The sequence below is a fragment of the Calliphora vicina genome, chromosome 2, assembly GCF_958450345.1.
Source record: "Calliphora vicina chromosome 2, idCalVici1.1, whole genome shotgun sequence".
NCBI lineage: Eukaryota > Metazoa > Arthropoda > Insecta > Diptera > Calliphoridae > Calliphora > Calliphora vicina.
Window position 1 is genome coordinate 104125036 of NC_088781.1, and position 23553 is coordinate 104148588.

General features: G+C 31.6%; 2 protein-coding genes and 2 non-coding genes across 5 annotated transcripts in view; 2 read left to right on the forward strand and 2 right to left on the reverse strand.

The window, feature by feature from the left end:
- The window catches only part of LOC135952680 (uncharacterized), a 65176-nt gene extending 45464 nt beyond the window's left edge, over window positions 1-19712 (reverse strand). The window contains exons 1-2 of one of the 2 annotated variants that reach the window (XM_065502700.1): window positions 19485-19712; window positions 12495-12882 (exon numbers count right to left, since the gene is read on the reverse strand). In XM_065502700.1, the coding sequence (XP_065358772.1) occupies window positions 12495-12585 (91 nt within the window). In that variant the 5' untranslated portion in view covers window positions 12586-12882; window positions 19485-19712. Of the gene's footprint in view, window positions 1-12494; window positions 12883-18803; window positions 18941-19484 lie in introns of those variants that run through there. The other variant, XM_065502701.1, reaches the window with a different exon arrangement.
- On the reverse strand, window positions 4705-4901 carry LOC135952755 (U2 spliceosomal RNA). Its single transcript, XR_010576119.1, has one exon. It is a non-coding gene; the product is annotated as a U2 spliceosomal RNA (small nuclear RNA).
- Window positions 5914-6110, forward strand: LOC135952756 (U2 spliceosomal RNA). Its single transcript, XR_010576120.1, has one exon. It is a non-coding gene; the product is annotated as a U2 spliceosomal RNA (small nuclear RNA).
- A 2148-nt stretch (window positions 19713-21860) lies between the features above and the next one.
- On the forward strand, window positions 21861-22714 carry Arf102F (ADP-ribosylation factor 2). The gene has a single exon (XM_065499603.1). The coding sequence runs from the start codon at window positions 22096-22098 to the stop codon at window positions 22636-22638; it is 543 nt and encodes a 180-aa protein (XP_065355675.1). The 5' UTR covers window positions 21861-22095; the 3' UTR covers window positions 22639-22714.
- The last annotated feature ends 839 nt before the right edge of the window (window positions 22715-23553 follow it).

Here is a 23553-nt window from a genome sequence, read left to right on the forward strand (position 1 = left end):
AATTAAACATTTATGACCGATAAAGTCCAATTTCGGAAGGACATTTGTATGGGGGCTAGGTGAAATAATACACCGATTTCAGCCAGTTTCAATAGGCTTGGTCCTTGGGCCGAAAAAATAATATGTACCAAATTTCATCGAAATATCTTCCAAATTGCGACCTGTACTCTGCGCACAAGGTTTACATGGACAGCCAGCCGACCAGACGGACGGACGGACATCGTTTAATCGACTCAGAAATTGATTCTAAGTCGATCGGTATACTTTAAGGTGGGTGTTAGACTAATATTTTTGGGCGTTACAAACATCTGCACAAACGCATTATACCCTCCCCACTATGGTGGTGTAGGGTATAATGATCTCAACTCCACAGTTGACAGTTATTTTTTAACTTAAAAATAAAAGTTTCCATGAAACTCTTAAAAAAAGAGTTTAAACAGCCGTCATAAACAAACTCATTTAAGGAGTTTTATTTTTTCCGTCTGAAAATAAAAGTGATTTAAGGAGTTTTATTTTATCCGTCTGAAAATAAAACTCTTTTCGATTATTTTCTACTTTTGTTCAGTATTTTTCTTTATTGAGTCTATCTGATATAATGAATGTAGTAATTTATTTGTTTAAGAAAAATAAATAACAACAATTTAATAATTGGTATTGATACCATAGCAATAGCAAATCAAAAATCCCACTTATTTTTATTTTAATGACAATTTATTCAATTGCAATGCAAGGTGCTTTACAAATTGTAATGATCTGACCAGCGGCAAGCTTTAGGTGTCAATTTACATAAAAGGACTTTAATTTTCTGACGGGAAAAATAAGACTCCTCAAATGAGTTTTTTTTCTGATGGAAAAAATAAAACTCTTTTTTTAAGAGTGAACTTTTATTTTTACATTGAATAATAACTGTTTTAGATGGATTTTTAATACTAAAGTCACAAAATAACTGTTATAAAATAGGTTTTTTGATAACCGTTACGATCCCTGAAATAATTTTTGCACCAAATCATTACATGCGATGAAAAATGGAACCATTAAGATAAACCGAAGTGTAAGAGATCGTATGTGAAGGCCTGCCAACCAGACGAATCGACACCAAAGCCAAATATCTATGGCACTAAATAAGCTAATGCGGTATATTTGGTGGGACCAAAATGGAGATATCTATTATGAGTAGGGTTTTTAATTTCCCGACCTTTTTTGATTCCCGGGAATCGGTAAAATTTTTCTCTACATTTCCGGGTACACGAAATATATAATAACAATATATAAACTATGAATATTATATCAAAATTTCATATAAAAACTTAATGTTATAATCATTATATATACACTGAGGGAAAAACGACGTTGCAAAATCGACAACGGTTGGTGTCATTTTGACACCATACAGTGTCACTTTTTTCGACACCGTACGTTTACAATTTGTAAACAAACGGGTACGAATCGACAACGCAATGTTGTTAAATTATTTGCGACGCATTTCAACGTGAGTTTCTTTTTATAAGTGTGTTTTAATTTTATTTACATTAAACAATTTAAAATATTTTAATAAATAATAAAGGGTAATAGTGATGCAAATAAATGGTTAAAAAAACAAAATATAAAAGAAAGTGTAATTATGTTTGATTGTGAATTTGTGTTGATGCAGATGAAGATCCAGGCAGTGCAGTCAGTGAAGATCCAGGCAGAGAAGACCACCGAATCCAGTGACGACATACAACGCCAAATGGAAACTTATAGTTTTTATATTTAAGTATTTATAAGTATTGTATTAAAAAAATGTAAAAATAAAGAAATTGTTATTTATATTAATTACCAAAAAAATAGAAAGGAAACATTTTCAGGTGTCAAATCGTACACGAACGGTATCAAGTCGACAACTTATGGTGTCAAATTGACAACGGTCTGGTGTCAAATCGTACACGAACGGTGACAAATTGTCAACGGTCTGTTATAAAATCGTACACGAACGGTGTCAAATCGACAACGGATGGTGTCAATTCCGCAACGGAATGGTGTCATATTTTCGTTGTCAAATTGACACCGTTCGTGTACAATTTGTGCACATACGGGGTTGATACACTATTGACACCGAATGGTGTCAAATCGTACACGGATGTGTTCATTTTTTCTCTGGGTGTAGAGCTTCGTATTAATTAATTCAATTTGAGATTAATTCACTAAAATCTTAATCCGTAATTAAAAAAATTCATTCATAAATCCATTCCGAATATCTAATTCTTTAGCTTTTAATCATTTTCAAAATGAATTGAAAGAAAATTTCTTAAGCCTTTTAGTAAAAGGAATGAATTCAATACATTTAACTGAATAGTTAAGAGATAAAATTTATGTTGATCTCGAAAATTTCCAAATTATAGGATTCAAAGTTGAATTTTTATAATACAACACCTGCAAAACACACTCATTATAATGTTACCAAGGACGACTATTGCTGTGTTTCCTCTCAAGGCCAAAATCAATTCTATACTTGAAAATTGAAGATTATTCACCTTTATTTCTAGATCGTGAAGTTTTCTGTATGCTTTTTTAGCGGTCTATTATTGCCGAGATATAAAAGAAAAACTATAAAAAAAAATTTCACTTTTTTGTAAAAAAAAATAGAGTTATAACTTGTTTTATTTGTAGTTTTGTCAGTTTTTAATTCCCGGGAATTCCGGGAATCGGGGATAAAGCTGCTGAAATCTGGCCAAACCATGACAGGGAACCTGTACCGAAAATAAATGATTCGTTTAAAGTGGCCGAAAAACGCCCAGAATATGCGAATGAAGCTCATGACAACACTCGGGAAGTTGGAACAAAGTATCCGATATTGGATTGATTCGTTCTTACTTACTATGGTCTTTGAAATATCTATCATTTGATATCCATTTTGTCTATATTAATGACTTAGTAATCCAGATATAGGTCAAAAATCGAGCTTGTCCTTGTTTTTTTCCTCATATCTCAGGCATTTGTGGACCGATTTTGCTGATTTTAAATAGGAAACTTCTCGAAAGTATAATTTTTCAAATTGTTATTTTAAATTTTTTTTTTAAATTTAAAAAAAAATTATTTTGTTTTTTAAATTTTTTTTTGTGAAAAATTTTTTTTTTCCGATATTGACCCATTGTAGGTCCAACTAACTATGGTCTTATATACGTCGTTGCAAAGGTCTTTGAAATATCTATCATTAGATATCCATATTGTCTATATTAATGACTTAGTAATCCAGATATAGGTCAAAAATCGAGGTTGTCCTGGTTTTTTCCTCATATCTCAGCCATTTGTGGACCGATTATGCTGATTTTAAATAGATAACTTCTCAAAAGCATGTCTGACGGAATTATTGAAGATATGGATCCCGAAGATATCTGGGATATCTTCAGAAAATTAATTTCAACAAACAGACGGACAGACAGACGGCTTAATCGACTCCGCTATCTATAAGGATCCAGAATATATATACTTTATAGGGTCGGAAAATTATATTGTGGAAATTACAAACGGTATGACAAACTTATATATACCCTTCTCACGAAGGTGAAGGGTATAAAAACTGATTATGAGTAAGCCCTTTAAGCTTCATTAGAAAATCATTTGTCCAGTTACATGAACCACTGAAAAAAATTAAAAACTATCAAATGAGTTTCGGTAGTACTACGGTACTTTTGAATATGAAATACGGGTATTATCAAATAAAGTACTACCGTTCAACTTTTGTATCCCTGGTACAGAGAAACAATTCGAGAGGTTCATTCGTATTCATTAGTATAAAAATAATTTCAATTTAAAAAAAAGGAAGTCAAGCTTCTAATAAACCATTGTATTAGTTTATAAATTTCACTAAAAATATATATTTTAAAACAGATTACAACAATTTTGCTCATCACTGCATACAAAAATATAGGTACATAATACGTAGTCGGTGCTAGATATTGATGATGGAAAACATATTTTTTTTTACACAATTGGGGAAGTGATTTAAATCTTAGGTCTCTGTCGATATGTACTGTGTAGAAAAAAATAGGCTACAGTTATATCTATATCTTGCAGTGCGTACTTACACACATAATGGATACATAGTAAAATTGTATAAGTATGTATGTGTACAATTAGTACATGTGTATTTACGTACCTGTATTTAAAGTTTTTACATTATAGTTATGCTTAATATATAAAATAATACATTCAATGACAAACATTTTAGACATTTTGGTATAAAGTAGAATACTTTATAAGTAAATATCAATAAAATGCTGTCGTCGAAAACCAAATCGAACGAAAGTTTAAAAAAGCTCAAGTATTAACAAAGATTAAAGGACATTTTTAGTTATTCCATTTAGTTATTTCATTCCTTTTCCATTATATTTGGAACTTCCTATTGATAAATAACACTAGTCGACAGCCAAAAAAAACTGATCATGATTTTAAAATCTACGAAGTTGAGCTCCTAGTGAAAATATCTCTAAAACTGACTGCACGAGGAGCCCTTTTCAAACATTTTATTTCGTATAGTAGTGTAATTGTTAAAGAACATTTTTAGTCATTGCCAAACACTTTCCTGATTAAATCAGTTTGAAAATTACTGCTTTTAAAATACGACGCCGACGAAACTTTTAGAGCCAGTCTATATGAAAATTTATGAATTCAGTTTCATTTTCTTTAAACTATCCCCTATAATATAAAATATGAAATTTATTCTTTAATTGGGCCGAAATCCCGGCGGTACTGCAATACCGGGCCAACCCGTGACAGAAGTGGAGCAAGCCCCTAAACATTCCGTCTGATTACAAAAATCAGTTTAACATTTGTTGTCCTCCGATGGAGGATCTATCAGATGTTAAGCTGATAAGAACAGATACTACACTTTGATCTTAGCCATAAGGCCGAGAAGCGATAACTAAACACATAAAAAACATGCATCTTATGCTACAAATTGTATAAACTAAATGGGAATTATAAAGAAAAGTAACAAAAACGAAGATAATATTAATACAAATTCTTGAAGATAAAATCTATAATTTAAGGGTAGTTTAGAAATCTTGGGAATTTGTTAAGTTGCTGTTAGATGACAACTAGATAGACCCCTTTCACACTAGGCAATTTAGTTGCGAAAGTCTCTTGCCCAACAACAAAACAGCATGCAAAATTTCCTTCTCCTTAACCCGACATTACCTCTGGCATCTACAAACACAAGAGACTTGCGCAACTAAATTGCCTAGTGTGAAAGGGGTCATAGGTAACTGAGAGCCAAAAACCTAAGTCAGATGTCAGAGACCTAATTCATGAGAATGTATTTTGTTATTGTATCAAACAAGGCCAATTTATTTACAGGTAGAAAAAATGCAATATTTTTGCAAATTTAATACAAAATATTATTCATTGAGTGTCTAGACACCTGTAAATAAATTGGACTTGTTTGATACAATAACAAAATACATTCTCATGAAATAGGTTTCTGACCATAGACAATAACTAGATAGATAACTGAGAGCCAAAAACCTAAGTCTGTTGTCAAAAACCTAATTCATGAGAATGTATTGCATGTATTTTGTTATTGTATCACCCGTATGTGTGAAAAGAGAGTAATTTTTCAATATATATTACTCTCTCCTTCCGTTCTATGTGTTTATTCTATGTTTCTGACAACTGACTTAGGTTTTTGTCTCTCAGTTACCTATCTAGTTGTCATCTATGAGCTCTGCATTAATAATAACAATATCATTGCACATTCTGCTAGATAACAGCAACTTAACAAATTCCCAAGATTTCTAAACTACCCTTAAATTACAGATTTTATCTTCAAGAATTTGTAATAATATTATCTTTGTTTTTGTTACTTTTCTTTATAATTCCCATTTAGTTTATACAATTTGTAGCATAAGATGCATGTTTTTTGTGTGTTTAGTTATCGCTTCTCGGCCTTATGGCTAAGATCAAAGTGTAGTATCTGTTCTTATCAGCTTAACATCTGATAGATCCTCCATCGGAGGACAACAAATGTTAAACTGATTTTTGTAATCAGACGGAATGTTTAGGGGCTTGCTCCACTTCTGTCACGGGTTGGCCCGGTATTGCAGTACCGCCGGGATTTCGGCCCAATTAAAGAATACATTTCAATAGTATTTATAAGCTTTGTATATTTATATAAATCCGCATTTGAATATTGTTAAAAACATCAAAGCAGATTAACGTTAGATTAGATTTATTTTATCTTCAAGTCAAAAACCCGCCGTAATTCGTAAGAGAAATTAAAGAAAATATGTCCAAATTGAAATAATGACATCGCTAAAAAATAAAAAAATAATAGCCAGAGAACAGAAAACATATTTAAAAACTACAGCATTAAGTCGTTAATATTCGTAGATCGGCATAAATATTTATACAAATCTTTCAATTTACAGATTAATGCGCTGTTTTTCTAATCCAAACGAGTACTTTGAGTGGAAATTTAACATGTGTTTTGTTATTGTAACAAAAAAAAAATACATGTAGAATTTAATTTTGTGAGTATACCAACATTTTTGGAAGCGGGTCTATATGGGAGCTATGACTAATTATGGACCGATCGTAACAAAATTTGGTGACATGAATTTTGTGTATATAAAACTTATTTGGAGCGGAATTTGTGGAGATACATATATAAATTAAACATTTATGACCGATGAAGACCAATTTCGGGAGGACATTTGTATGGGGGCTAGGTGAAATAATGGACCGATTTCAGCCAGTTTCAATAGGCTTGGTCCTTGAGCCGAAAAAATAACATGTACCAAATTTCATCGAAATATCTTCAAAATTGCGACCTGTACTCTGCGCACAAGTTGTACATGGACAGCCAGCCAGCCGACCATCGTTTAATCGACTCAGAAAGTGATTCTAAGTCGATCGGTATAATTTAAGGTTGGTGTTACACTAATATTTTTGGGCTTTACAAACATCTGCACAAACGCATTATACCCTCCCCACTATGGTGGTGTAGAGTATAAATAAGAAACAGAAATCCTAATCAATTAATTGTCAGTCGATGGTCTCTTTATACCAACCACTGCAGTGGTTTAAAATCTTTTGATTCTTATTTCACCGAAGCTTATGGTAAATATGTCTTCCTTTGATATCAACGTGCGAGAGATGTTTGTGCGGTTCAGAAGTGGTGATTTTGACACGGAAGACAAATATCGCCCAGGCCAGGTAAAAAAGATTGAAGACCAAGAATTGAAGGAATTACTCCATGAAGATTGTTTTCGAACTCAACAAGAGCTTGCAAAATCATTGGGAGCTACTCAATCAGCAATTTCAAAACGTTTGCAAGCAGAATTATTCATTTAAAAGCAGGCAAATTGGGTACCATACAAATTGAAGCTGAGAAACACGATATTGTATGTCTGAAATGCTGCTTGAACGCTATAAAAGAAAACCATTTTAGCACAGAATCATTTCTTGCTATGATAAATTGATTCATTACAATAACCCGAAGCTTAAGATGAAGTCAGGCCAACCAGCCGTATCGACACCAAAGCCAAATATCCATAGCGATAAGGTAATGCTCTGTATTTGCGTTTGGTCACAGAGAACCTGTACCAAACGCAACTGATTCGTTTGAAGAGAGGATTGACCGAAAAATGACCGGAATATGCGGCCAGACATAAAATCGCAATATTCCATCATGACAACGCTAGTCCACATGCTGCAATACCTGTTAAAAACTATTTAGAAAGAAGTGTTTGGAAAGTTTTGCGTCATCCGCCAGCCCAGAGCATGCCCCGTCCCCGTACTATTTGTTTCGATCGATGCAGAACGCTCTCTCTGGGATACGCTTCACTTCTGAACAGAATATCAGAAATTGGCTTGATTCTTTCTTGGCCTCAAAAGATTAGCAGATCTTTTGGCTCGGAATCCATATGTTTCCAGAAAGATGGGAAAAGGTCATAGCTAACAATGGTCAATACTTTTAATACATTTATATTGTACAAATGTATCAAAAAAAAGCTAAAAATTTCAAACTAACTTAAACTGGGAACAATACATATTTGCAAGCATTTTCGCAAAATAAGATCCGAAATCGTTAAAATATGTACCAATATATGAGATTAACATGATTGGCTATGTAGTTGAGGCTGCTATTTCGCGGTCTGATATGAAATTGTGAATATCCTTCAGGTGTATATTCATGTTTAAATCGGAGCTACGAAATTAATTGTAATATTTGGTATTTATGAACCACATTACAAAACTTATTTTTATAGATGTGATCTTGGATTAACTAATGTACATACAAACTTTTTATTGTCATCAGGTGTATGTTCAATAAATTAAAACAAACTATTTTGCGTAGTTTATGCAAAGAACATAGAAAATCAAATTGTATGTAAAAAGTCATTGTTTGAACATTATTTGTAGTATATTTTTATTTCTTTTTTTGTATTTTTCGTTACCAAAAACTATGCCTACTCGTTTGTACTCCGTCCGTCGCACTCGCTATAGTACTCTGTAAGTACAGATGTGAACATTTAAACAAACGTAAACTATTTCAAGTTGTACTTTGAATTATCGTTTACCAGTATCTATACATAGCTAATTTGAAAATAGGCCAAATTGTTTTCAAAAAAATTTAGCAATTTATGTTTAAAATAAGTGAATATAAAGGTAGGTACACATTGCTAAAATATTTGAAGAATTAAGAGTTTGCAGTTTAGGGTAGTTTTAGGTAGGGTTGGGTCCGGTTTTGTCATAACCTTACAAACCTAATCTGGGAGGAAGTGGAAATTGAATTGATTTTCATTGAGATTCGAAGATATACAGTACAAACAATACAATAGAAACTGTTCTAAATATTAAATTAATAGGTCAAAATCCAAAATAGGCGATTGTTAGCTATGACCTTTTCCCATCTTTCTGGCAATATATGGATTCCGAGCCAAAAGAACTGCTCATCCAAGGCCAAGAACGAGTTAAGCCAATTTCGGATACTCTGTTCTGAAGTGATGCGTATCCCAGAGAGAGCGTTCTGTAACGAAACTGGTGAAACACATTCAGCACATTGAAACTGGTGAAACACATTCACCATACTCTTCAGAGATCAATCGGTGTGCTTAAGCGGCAAAACTTCGAAGCAAAAAAATCTTTGTTGTTTACACTATAATGTTCAATAACTAAGCGAGAATAAATGACAGATATTTACCCTTAAAAATTAAATATAAGTTATTAAAAACAAAAACCGAGTACAAAATATACACCATCTATTGTAAATCCCGTATTTAAATTAGTAGGCCAAGCGAATTCTTAAGAAACTTTTATATTTCATTGGAATCTCCACTTTCATGCTAAAATAATATCCAAACTAGGGTCATATATTTATCAGCGTATGTATCTCTGAAATTGTATTTGGATTCATCCCAAAAGAAAACCGTATTCCAATTATGTTACCACCAGTTAACATTTCATTGCCAATTGTATACGAGTAGTTTAATTTTTTTTAGAAATAAAGACTTTTTTAGTGAGGCGAGCCTCATTTGCTGTCCTGTCCTGAGAGTTCGATATGAGATACCTGCCTAGGGGGAGGTTAAGTTAATTTTCATACCTAAAGCAGATAAGGCCAGCCACTCGAAACCAAAGGATTTTAGACCTATTAGCCTATCGCCATTTCTCTTAAAGACACTGGAACGACTTATAGGTCTACATTTAAGGAGCAATATAGATACTCACCTCATTAGCAACGCTCAGCATGCCTATCTTAAGGGTAAGTCTGTTGAAAGTGAGCTTCATGAGGTGGTGAGGGAATGTACTTTGGCTGTGTTTTTGGATGTAGCCTTTAATAACAAAGATAGAGGCTATTAGGGATTCGTTAGAGGAACTTAGGGTTCACGACTTCCTGGTGATTTGGATAGTTTCAATACTGGATAGCAGGATTATCAACTCAACCCTAGGGGACAGTAATCAAAAGACAAGTTACCAGAGGCATACAGCCAGGTGGAGTTCTTTCTTCTCTTTAATGGCTACTGCCAGTAAAAATCTTTGAGTCTAAAGATAGTCGCCTATACGCATGACGTGGTGATTCTGATTAAAGGAAAGTTTCTCTCCACTATCAGTGACATCATGCAGGAAGCTCTTTGTGATATCCCGTCCTGTTCAGAAACTAATTAGTTGGGAGTAAACCCATTGAATACAGAATTGGTGCTCTTTACCAAGATGAAGAATTTCAATTTGCCGAAACTAGAAGGCGTTGAGCTGATTTTATCAGGGGGAGCCAAGTATTTAGGGAACTTCCTTGATAAAAAATTATCATGGAAAATAAATACTTAGGAGAGATTAAATAAGAGGCTTAATGCCTACTATACACACAGGAACTCCATTGGCAAGAATTGGGGTTTCGACCAAGAATCATAAATTGGATCTATACATCTGTTGTAAGGCCTATTATTACTTATAGTTGTAGTGTGAGGTGGGAGGCAATGATTATACTTAACAAAGCTTAAATGTGTGCATGTCTAGGTATAACAGGTGCCATTGACAGCGGCCTTGGATATAATATACCAAACTACACATTGAGAATTATGTTGAGAGTATGGCGTCAAGAAACTTACTATTTCAGTCCTCGTTAGTAAAACCATTGCGGGAAGGTCACACTAAGATATTGTATGGTCTTATAAGCCAGGATAATATTCCTATGGGAATCTCGGATCATAGGGTCGCGACCTTTAACTTCGGTGTCTCACCGCCAGCAGAGTTCCCCAGTAGGGATGGATGGATTGGATATGATCAACTGTCCGAAAGGGGTGCTGTTTTCACTGATGGATCCAATATGGACTCTGGTACAGCATCCGGAGTTTATATAGTCGACAAAGGTATTAAACTCTCTGACGAATGCAGCGTCTTCCAGGCAGAGATCTTCGGGATCTGAAAAGTCACGGAGTGGATAAAAGCACACATCACAGAGAGGTCTGTAGTGACAATTTATGTAGACAGTCAGACGGCACTTAAGACTCTAAAATTGCATATAATAAATTCTAGCATAGTGGAGGACTGCAGGAGAGCTCTTGAAGAGTTATTAGTACACTACTCAATCAGATTGTGTTAGGTAGCAGGGCACTGTAGCATACAGGAAAATGATGTAGGAGATTAACTGACCAGACATGGTTCAGATCTGTACCATAGTATTATGGACTGGCGAATAAGACCTCCTCTTTGTCGATTTGAAAGATTGCGGCACTCTACGAACCAATCCTGGAATAGTAGGACGGATTGTCAAGTGTCGAAAGCCTTTTGCCAAAACTGGATGTAAAGGCAACCAAAACACTAACTGGGTTGAATTGGTGTTATCTAAGAATTCTAGGAGTGATAACCAGTCAATGTTCAATTGGGTCCTTCATAGGTAAATGGGATAATAGCACACAGGATTTTTTTAGAGTGTGTGACGATGTAGAGAAGTTGAAGACAGTAGAGTACATTATGAACAGCTGCCCGAGACTACAGAGTCATAGATTTAAATGGCTAGGTACTAGATTTCTAGATGAACTTGGGAGTGTTGCTGGTTTTATCAGGGGAATAGGTTGGCTATTTAAAGGATATTCCAAGGTGAATTCGAATCTGTAACCACTTTTACCCTCTTTACGCCGATTTGTATTTTTATTTTTGTTTCTCTTTTTGCTATTTCTAAGACACTACTTTTCTTCTTCTTTCTTTTCTTTTTAGGCATGGCAACATTTTTTCTCCCAATCTGACTCTTGAAGTGAATCGCAATGGTCTTCCAAATTTAGATCATTTATAACCTCCCGGTTAGTAATTTGTCAAAGGTCACTGGTTTTTAACAATTAAAGGCGTCACTAATTGTAAAAAATTTAACACATCTTCTCTAGGTAAATAAGGTTAGCAAATTTCAGAAGGTTAGGTATGATTAATTACAAAATAATTTAATTTTGCCGCCCTGTGGTTCGCATTCTATTTACAGTTATGCTTATATAATTAGTAACACATGATAGACACAAATAAATTAACGTATAATAAAGTTAAATCGTCAAAAATACAACAGAATCTAATCAATAAAAAATTAGCATTAAATTAAAAAAATATGTCTGTTTTTTTTCCAACGTTCTCTTGTGTATATATTTTTGCAAAAAATTATTATAATTAATAATGATTAATCACAAACAATTCAAATATACACAAAAACAGCAACAACAATTAAACAAAAAAAAACTTTGCAAAATTTTAATAAATCTTACAGAAAAAACACACTTAATAACAGAAATAAAAGAAGGAAGTTAACGAATTAAAAAAACAAAACATAAAATGAAATAGTAATTCAAAATTATAACGGAGTCATAGAAATTAAACTCGAATATACAAGAACAACAACAACTAATACAAATATAATAGCAACTTGAAATAAATATTCAAAATTTAAATAAAACTAAATAATAAGAAATGAAATAAAATATAAAAAAAAAATATCTAACAGCAAAAACCACTTTAGCCTTAGCGGCGTCACTTACCATGCAAATTGATTGTACATGTTGTATTGTTGCCACGATCCAGAACTACAACACTTGTAGCAGCTGCTCCCCCTCCTCCCGTAGCGGCCATATTACCGGAGGTGGTGGATTTACACTTACGTCCGCGCGGCAAAGTGGCGATTATTTGAACAATTTGGGGAGGGAAAAAAATTCAATTAACGTGCGATCACTAGCGCACGAATTTCTCAGACGAATGTGAAAATTTCGTTACGAAATTAGACGTTTAACGACGTACTCTGTTTTTTTTTGTTGTTGTTGCTTGACGTTTAAGTTCCAAAAATGACTTTTGTTTATAGAGTTCCTAAACAGTGGTGTTGTGTATTTCTGTTGTATTGTGGTGGGTTAGCATAAGGCGCGACACGTTCACCTTGAAAGAGTAAAGTTTCTATTATTATATTTTTGTTCTTGCAATAAATTGCAGTTCATTTTAAAAGTTTTTTTTTAATATTATGCAGAATTTTGCAAAGGGATTTATTATTTATATATGTATATGCTAATTAAATATTTCCACAATTTGCAATGAAAAACAGAAGTTTTCATTTAAATTCAAACAAGACTTAAATTTAAACTTGAAATTTCATATAAATAATTAAGTTTAGTTATGAATTTTACACATAAAAAAAATTATCTTCAAATAGATGTATTTTATGAGGGCATGATAGTTTTCATCCTCAGTATTTAATTTAATGGAGCTTGTAAATATCGATAAGGAATGATCTATTATTTCGTGATTATGTATTTCTGTCTAGTTTATGTGCAACAATCTTTATCGATCCTCATTTTGATCTAACATTTAAAAGTATAAAAATAAACTTTCCTATTAAAATACTTCTTGGGAAACATGTAAATATCAATTAAATATGTATTATTTTAAATATAATTTTTTCTTCGAAGATATTATACAGCATAGATGTAAAGGGTTCTCCAATAAAAGCGGGTCAATGTTGACAGTCTGTCAAATCTGTTCTTTATTATTTATTATTAATGCCGAATTTTATGTGCAAATCTATTGAAATGTTGGTATTTTTTATACTTAGAAATCTAAACTTCACAGTACTTAGAAAAGTTAAATTAGTTGAAACAAGTAAGAGAGCTATATTCGGCTGTGCCGAATCCTTCATCCTTCAAATTATACTTCAAAATAAAAATTTTAAATATGTATTTTTAGGTAAATAAAATTTTTTTTCCCAGTTGTTTTTTTAAATTTTTTGAAAATTTTTTTTTCGAATTTAAATTTTAAATTTTTTTTGTTTTTTAACAATTTTTTTAATATTTAGCGAAAAAAAATCGGGTTAAAAAATATTTTTTCCGATTTTGACCCATTGTAGGTCCAACTTACTATGGTCTTATAGCGTTGCAAAGGTCTTTGAAATATCTATCATTAGATATACATATTGTCTATATTAATGACTTAGTAATCCAGATATAGGTCAAAAATAGGTAAAAAATCGAGGTTGTCCTGGTTTTTTCCTTATATCTCAGCCATTTGTGTGAACCGATTTTTGCGATTTTAAATAGCAACCGAGCCGGAAGAATTCCGGATATACTGATGTATGAATCATGTATGTATGTTATTTGGGGGCTTTGAAAAGTTGATTTCAATAGACAGACGGACAGATAGACGGACATGGCTTCATCGACTCCGCTATCTATAAGGATCCAGAATATATATAATTTATAGGGTTGGAAAATTATATTGTGGAAATTTCAAACGGAATGACAAACTTATATATACACTTCTCACAAAGGTGAATGGTATAAAATTTACGGTTACGCAGGCATTTTCCAACCGATTTTCAATTTCTTCTGTTTGGTAAACTTTTAAATAAAAGAAACTGTTTTAAAATCAATTTCGAAATAACACACTTATAATTTTTTGAAGTTGTAACTTTAAGAATATCGCTATCTATTACCGATACCGTTCTTATATAAACGTAGTGATCAAAAGCAATTTTTAGCTTTTATTTTGAAACATTTGTACAATATAAATTTATTCAAAATATTGGCCATTGTTAGGTATAACCTTTTCCCATCTATCTGGCAACATATGGATTCCGATCCAAAAGCACTACTCACTAGGGATGCCAATCCCGAAAATACCGTAATTTTCCGGGATTCGGGAAATCCCGAGATTTTTGACATTTTAGTAAGATTTTTGAAGCTCTTAAAATACCTAGAAAGCTAAATTTCATCATACTTATAATACCAATTACGCTTCAAATCCAAACGGAGCCAGCTTTTTTAATTTTAATCAGGGAGCAGCAGGTCTCCGCTGCATTGACATACTTATACACAAGCTTATTAATAAATTTGCGATGAATATGAACTAAGAATTAAAATTTTTTGGAAATAAATCTGGCATTTCTAAATAAATAGGACATGGGCGTAGCCAAGAAGTATATTATAAACATTTGTTGTTACATTAACGACATAAATAGTTTTTATTGTTGAATTTGATGTTTTTGACGTTTAACTAAAATCCCGAAAAATCCGGGAATTACATTTCTAAAATCCAGAATCCCGGGATTTGTAAAACCCAGTCCCGTTTGACATCTCTTTTGAGGCCAAGAACGAATAAAGAAAATATTTTGATTTATGCAAAATATTGGCCATTGTTAGCTATGACCTTTCCCATCTTTCTGGCAACATATGGATTCCGATCCAAAAGAACTGCTCATCTTTTTAGGCAAATCAACCCAATTTCGGATACTCTGTTCTGAAGGGAAGCGTATCCCAGTAAGAACGTCCTGTATCGATCTAAACAAATAGTATTCGGACGGGGAAAGCTCTGGACTATAAGACGGTTGAGACAAAACTTCCCAACCACTTCATTCTAAATAGTTTTTAACAGGTATTGCTTAATGTGACCGAGCGTTGTCATGATGGAATATTACGGTTTCATATCTAGCCGCATATTCTGGGCGTTTCTCGGCAAATGCTCGCTTCAAACAAATCAGTTGCGTTCCGTACAGGTTCCCTGTGATGGTCTGGCCAGATTTCAGCAGCTCATGATAGATACGACCCTTTTGATCCCTCCAAATATAGCGCCATGGATTTTTAGCTTTAGGTGTCGATTCAACTGGTTCGACAGGCTTCGCGTACAATCTGTTACGCTTTGGGATATCGAAATGGATCCATTTGTTATCGCATGTTATGATTCGGGGCAAAAATTATTTTCTTTTATAGCGTTCAAGCAGCACTGCCGACATACAAAATCGTCTTTCAATGTCTCTCAGCTTCAATTCGTATGGTATCCAATTACCCTGCTTTTGGATGAATCCAGCTGCTTGTAAACGTTTTGAAATTGCTGATTGAGTAGCTCCCAATGATTTATCAAGCTCTTGTTGAGTTTTACAACAATCTTCATGGAGTAATTCCTTAAATTCTTGGTCTTCAAATATTTTTGGCTTGCCTAGGCGATCTTTGTCTTCCGTGTCAAAATCACAACTTCAGAACCGCACAAACCATCTCTCGCACGTTAGCAATCGGTGTGCTTCAGCGGCACTTTTTTTTTCAAACTAAAGAAGTAAATCAAAACTTCCCACATATGACGCTTTGTTGGTGCAAAATTACTCATTTTCGAAGCAAAATAAAAATTTTGTTGTTTACACTACAATGTTCAATAACTAAGTTAGAATAAATGGCTGTTGTACCCTTCAAAATGACATTTAAGTTGACAGCTAATTCGCATATTATACTCCACCATTGCAAACATGCATAGTATTGTTAGGATACCTGGAACAATTCGTTTGTGGTAACTTCTTCTGTGATAATAGATCCTGTCTCAGAACCTGATTGTTGGGGTATTTAGGCAGGTGACAGGCCATCATGACCATATTGTCAAACACACATTTTATTGCCTTACCGCAGGAGCGGATATAGGGAGAAATTTTAAATAAATTTCTACTTTACAAATAAGGGGTAATTGCATTATCGGTAACGGTAGCTTGGTAGGTATAACGTTATATAAGCGTTAACAGCCTTATTTAAAATAAAGTGATAGTGAACAAAATTTGTCGCACTGGATAAACGTTTGTGGAACAAAAACTAAATTGAAATATTTTTACTTTTTTGTTAAATTTATCAATTATATTTTTGCACTTGTTAGTATAGAAATATCAGCTATTTATATAATCAGGATTTAAGTTTTAAAACAAATTTCGCTCCAACGTGTTATGTACTCGTATATTTATTGATTTATAGATCATAAAATTGATAAAACAAAAACTGTTCAATAAAAAAAAAAACACTTTAAATGGATTAAAGTGGAATTTTAAACTAAAGATAACAACAACAAACCAAACAGTTTTGTTACACAATAAATAGGTATTTATATGAATTAGTTTTTTTTTATTAAACATTTTCTTAGTATTAATATGACAAATTATGAGAACAATACGATGTGGAAAAGTTTTTTTTTTTAAAATCTCGTATCTCGTTTTTTTCAAAATCGGGTTTTTTACACATTCTGGTAGACAAAACTCAAAAAATTCAGTTTCTAAACTGCTTTTATTTGCAATCGAAAGTAAACCGTATTTAAAGGAAATAAACCACCGTTTTTAAAAGGTAAAAAGGTAATAATATATTATTTTAAGTTATTAAATGCATATGAAAGACAAAATTACAAGAAAAAAAACTATTTAGTTGGTAAATTTTCTTCTCCTTAACCCTACCTTACCTCTGACATCTACAAACACAAGAGACTTGCGCAACTAAATTCAGAAAGTCAGAAAATATTCTTTGAAAACGAAAATGCGTTTTCCAGGTTTTCGAAAAAAAAATTGTTGGTGAAATTCACTTTTATACCGATTTTCCATAACTTTGAAAACGCATTTAAAAACATAGAATTTATCAAAGTTCGATGGTAATTTTTTTTTAGTTTTTTAAGGTTATTATTTCTAATGCGATTTCAATGCAATTCGAAACAAATATTATCAGTACATACTTTGACAAATTCCTAGTTGAATCATATAAAACTTCCAAAGTTCTAGCGATTTTACAACGTTTTAACGAAAAGGATATATGGCGGGGTAACAAGTCCTTGCTTTAATTGAATGGAAATTTAGCTCACAGTATAGAAACTCAATTCTATATCTACCAATTTTTGAAACACGCCAGTCATAATTATATCTAAATTTTTTAATTTTTTTTGGTGGAAAAAAATTCGGGTTAAAAAATATTTTTTCCGATTTTGACCCATTGTAGGTCCAACTTACTATGGTCTTATATACGTCGTTGTAAAAGTCTTTGAAATATCTATTATTAGATATCCATACTGTCTATATTAATGACTTTGTAATCCAGATATAGATCAAAAATCGAGGTTGTCCTGGTTTTTTATTCATATCTCAGACATTTGTGGACCGATTTTGCTGATTTTAAATAGGAAACTTCTCAAAAGCATGTCTGACAGAATTATTGAAGATTTGTATCCCGAAGATATCTGGGGTCTTCAGAAAATTGATTTCAACAGACGGACAGACAGACGGACATGGCTTAATCGACTCCGCTATCTATAAGGATCCACAATATATATACCTTATAGGGTCGAAAAATTACAAACGGAATGACAAACTTATATGTATATATCCCTCTCACGAAGATTAAGGGTATAATAATACAGGATGTATGGGAGAAGGTATGTCCTTGCATTGAAAATGTAGCTATGGGCTAAATTTGTATTCTCTAATATAATTCCTTCTACATTTGTCCATTCCTTAAATTCGACTAGTTTAAAATTTAAAGAATTTTTTATTTAGATATTGTAGATAATTTAAAATTTGCAAATGTTTTTTTTTAAAACCATAGCCATTTATTATCCCACAAATTAATGTTAACTCTGTAGTTTACGAAAATCGATGCATTTAAATTAATTCTAATAAAATTGTTTGCTGGATATGGACGGATGTACCGTTTATTTGCAATACACTCAAAATATGGCAACTCTGCGTTTAACGGAAATAAGAGATGCGTATTTTTCTTAAAAAAAGCAGACACATATTTCGTAAAAGCACAAACGAAAAGAGCCAAGGAATACGAAGAAAAGGCATTGAAAGAAAAACTAAATAATAAGATTCCATTAAATTGATTGCATTCCACATTTTGCACAAACAAAATTAAAGAAAGCACATTTTTTTAAAGTCTGTGTGTGTGTATGTATGTATGTGTTTGTGTAAGATGTTTTTGTATTTATCTTGCAAGAGATAAATTTATAATTCTCATCTTCATCTGCATGTCGTAAAATGGCAAAACAACAAAAAAAAAATGAAATAAAAATTGTTTACAAACTTGAGACTTGTACATGCAGTGTGCGGCTATTGTTGTTGTTGTTTTTGAATTCTTATTGTATGTAGTTATTGTTGTTGTGTTTGATGTTTTTGTCTTGAACCCTTCGCAATCTTTTTAATCAGTAGTTACTTTGGAAATACACGAAATTCTTTTAAAACTCTCAACCAACCAAAAAATATGAAAAAAATCACACAAAAAAATGTAAAGAATCATCCACATCATTGTATATTATTTACTCACACATGCAGATCAATTACTTTACTTGTATTCATTTATTCTTTTGTACTTTTTTTTAATTTAACTACTGCGAAATTGAAAAATTATCAATTCATCAAAAACAAAAAAAAAATATAATTAATTTATAGTAGAGCTGCATTAATCGCATTAAATGTACAATTTAAATACTACGTATACAATATTAAATTTATATATTTTTGCTATAATATTCTTTTAAATTATAGATTTGTTAACGTTAAATTTTTGCACAATTTGTTCCGTCATTTTCTACATACAATATATTTTTTTTTTATAATTTAGCAAAAAAATTCATTTTTTTTTTTTGTGAAATTCTGCTTGTTTTTTGGTGTATCTAAAAGTTTAGTTTTTTTGCTGGTCTTTTTTTCTATACAAATTATATCTTCCTTTACAAATTTATTCGCGTTTTTTTCTAATGTATTTTACCATTTAGAAAAACAGCTGCGTTCGTTCGTTGTTGTTGTATGTTGTGTTTTTTGTTTTGGTTCAGTTTTTTCTGAATGGAAAAGTTCAAAACAAAAAAATACACATGCAAAAAAAGAGCGGCGCATTTAACCGCACTATACTCTCGCCCCAAACACTGTGAAATCGATCCGTAAATAAATTTAACCGTAAGTACGATGCAAATTGTATGAAATTTGCAAAACAACTGAAGGAACAAAGTTTTGTTGGTGGAGCACAATTTTGTGTGTGTTTTTTTTTTCTTCTTGATGACTTGTGTATGTTTGTTAGTATTGGATTGGGTTTATTATTGTGAATTGTCTTGTTTGCTTTTGTGCATTCTTCGTTGTTATTGTAGCTCCCCACCAAATATGAATGGTTGTGTTTTATGGTAGTATGGCTTTGTGGGAAATGTGTAGTAAAACCGTTAATTTGAAAATAACGAAAACACGACTGAAAGACTGTGTAATCCGAGTTTAAACTTATGTTTTCATCAAGGGAAGTACATGTATTGTGCGGAATTACTTAAAACTTAACTATTACTATTGAATTCTAAATTGTTTATTGTAATTACATATTATTGTCCAACTAATACATATTTATACATGTTAATTAATAATAAGTATTATCAATATAATTGTTTTATTTCAAAATTCTGCCTAATAATTTTTTGAAAATTATTGCTTAACAGGATTTATTTGTGTTTATCTAAGTTGTTTTCGAAGGAAAGCCTTTGCGTTAACAACAACATTATAGCAAGGTTGGTTACGGTTCCCTTTAAATAACTGTAATTACCGTTACCGCTAAAATACAGTTAGCGAAATAATCCAAAACCATTATTTTATACATAATTTTAAATTTGCGAAACACACAAATATTTGATTTCTATAATGGATTTTATTGAAACCTACCGAAGTGCAGTACTGTGCAGATCACAACAATAATATCAACATAGTAAAATCCTTAAATTTTACAATTTTTACAAATCACCAACTCCAATGCGCTAATATTATTAGTTTCCACTTATGTTTTACGAAAATAATAATTTCGTTCTTATTTAAAATCTTCAGTTCGGCTTCAAATCGTGAATAGGTTTCTAGCAAGGGATGGAAAATTGGAGAAACGTTGGTGTATTCAGTCAAAATTTGGCAGAATACTGACACCAAAACACAGAAAATCTATACAAATTTCTTTTTTTAACATTTTTCTTATATTTTTTAACATAAATTCTGATCAGATGTACTACATACAATATTTTTCTGTGTAATTGTAAAAAGAGCGTTAAATTTAAAGTTTTCTTCAATTATTTTTTAAAATTTTATTTGCATGATTTTTATTTTAAAAATCATTTTCAATTATTTTTTTTAGTTTTGTTTTAAAAAGTTAATAATTGTTATGAAAAAGATCAAAAATTAAAAACCAGAAATCAAGTCGAATTAATGTAAAGTGTGAGAGTTTCAAATTCATATATATTTTTTGAAAATGAAGTATGTATTACGAATAATTAATGTTCAATTTAATAAACGCTCATTTTAGTTCATAGTTGAAAAATGAACTAGATTGCTCATCAAGTTCAATCGCTCTTTTTTGATTTGGAATAACCTACTTCATGCAATTCATGTTTGGTGTGAGGGTATAAAAGAAATCTTTAGGTTTCAAATTTGAAATGTACACTGTTGATTGAATAAATGGCTTGCAACTTAATGGTTGACAAATTTAAGAAAATAAATTATTTTAATATTTCGTTTATGTCAGAAATAAATTAGTGTATTTTATTTTTCTATTGCTTTTTTATATAATTGAAATATTTAGTTAAAAAATAACTCCCATATTCATAATATATTTTTAAATTTATAAAAGTTTTTAAAAAACAATATTAAAGTACATTTGTTTTATAAACCTTTAATAAATTGAAAATTTGATTATGAATAAGGCCTTAAAAATGAAGTTAAACAATTTTCGGTAATTTTAGTGCGTGCGTTTGGATCATTTTAGTTCATAGATCAAAAATTTAACTAAGCGAACGAAAAGTGAATCGTTCAATTGAACTATTGTCGTTGATTCATGATCTATCCAAGTCTATTACAAACGGCATAACTCTGTTAGGGAACATGATTCAATGATATTGTAATTTTTGTTTAAATTTTGTTATCAGAAAGTATTGCTGCAGAACAGTTTTTAATAACAAAGTTCTAAAAAACTAAAATAGCATTGACTTACCCATCCCTGTTCTAGAATTTCTAGGTTGTATTGCAAAATAGAACCCTGAGAACATTGAGTAATTGCTTTTTGGTACTGAATAACCGAAAAATAGCCATTTTTGAGTACTTAGTAACTAAATACTCAATACTTTTACAACTCTATTAAGTAACTACGAACACGTCTCGCTTTCGGAAATTGCTGTCAACTTTTTTCTTTGTTTTATTCACTCGGATTATTTTTTTACAAATAAATCCTAAAGAATATAATAATTACAAGAAGCTGTTAAATATATTTATATTTCCAATAATAACTTAAGATAGTTTATCTAAAGTCGACACGAAACAATTGCAGAACAGAGTGATTGTGAAATTAAAGTAATAAAAAAAAGTTAATAATGGGTTTAACTATTTCTAGTTTATTAACACGGCTTTTTGGCAAAAAACAAATGCGTATTTTAATGGTGGGCTTAGATGCTGCTGGCAAAACTACCATTCTATATAAGTTAAAGTTGGGTGAAGTTGTAACGACCATTCCTACCATTGGTTTTAACGTTGAGAGTGTGGAATACAAAAACATTTGCTTTACAGTATGGGATGTCGGCGGTCAAGATAAAATTCGTCCTTTGTGGAGACACTACTTCCAAAACACCCAAGGTCTTATATTCGTTGTTGACTCCAACGATAGGGACCGTATTACTGAAGCTGAAAAGGAGTTGCAAAATATGCTGCAGGAGGATGAACTAAGGGATGCTGTATTATTAGTATTTGCAAACAAACAAGATCTACCAAATGCAATGAATGCTGCAGAACTAACTGATAAACTACGTCTAAATCAATTAAGAAATCGTCACTGGTATATACAAGCAACCTGTGCAACACAAGGAAACGGTTTGTACGAAGGCTTAGATTGGTTATCTGCAGAACTTGCTAAAAAATAATAAATCCAAAATTAGATTATATTAAACAAACAAAAAAACAAAAAAAAAGATAAATAAAAACTATATTTTTATCGTATACATTTATTCGTATCGTACACCGAAAAAAATCCACGCCTTATATACACGAAAATTTACGTACATTGTACGAAATACTTTGTGATTTCGCTCCACGAAAGGATGGTATAACATAAACGATTACGTACGAAAGCTGTTCTTAATATGTGCGAAAGTTTTAAGTTTTAAACATTTTCAAAATCTAGAACTTAACATCTTTAAAAAATTTTGGTGGCAAAATTTTATAATGTATTTCGACAAAAATATTCCATAAAATTTTATAACATAAGTATTAGAATATTAATACAGTAACATATTTCGTTAATAAAGAATTATTTATATATATTTTATTTAACATATTTATTTTGATTATTTCCGCTTAAAAAAAATTGTTTCGTAAAATAAATAAAATTAAAAAGATATTTTCGCCAATGGTCGCATGAATTTTTTTCGGTGTATACGTATTCTGATATATCGACGAGACGATAAATTTTGCGCGTTTGCACTTTAAGCTAGCTATATTTTTTATGTATGTACATTTGTTTGGCACGCCTTCGTCTGTAAATTTTCGCCAAATAACAATTATTGGTATGTAGAATTATTGACGTTTCACAAAAGTTTATACCAAAATGTCACTTAGGTCTTAAATTTAATTCTTTGTTTTTTCTCAAGAATGTAATTCTTCTGCAAAATACTTTTCCATAGAAAAAATTTAACGAAGAAAAGTACCTGCAATCTTGCAATTAGTTTACGCCCGTTTTTGTGTATTTTTTATGCAAATTCTTGGAATTTTATTGCTAAATACAAATTACTGTTCTTGTTCATAGACTAATTATTGCTGCAGCCGCATTTTAGACGGCA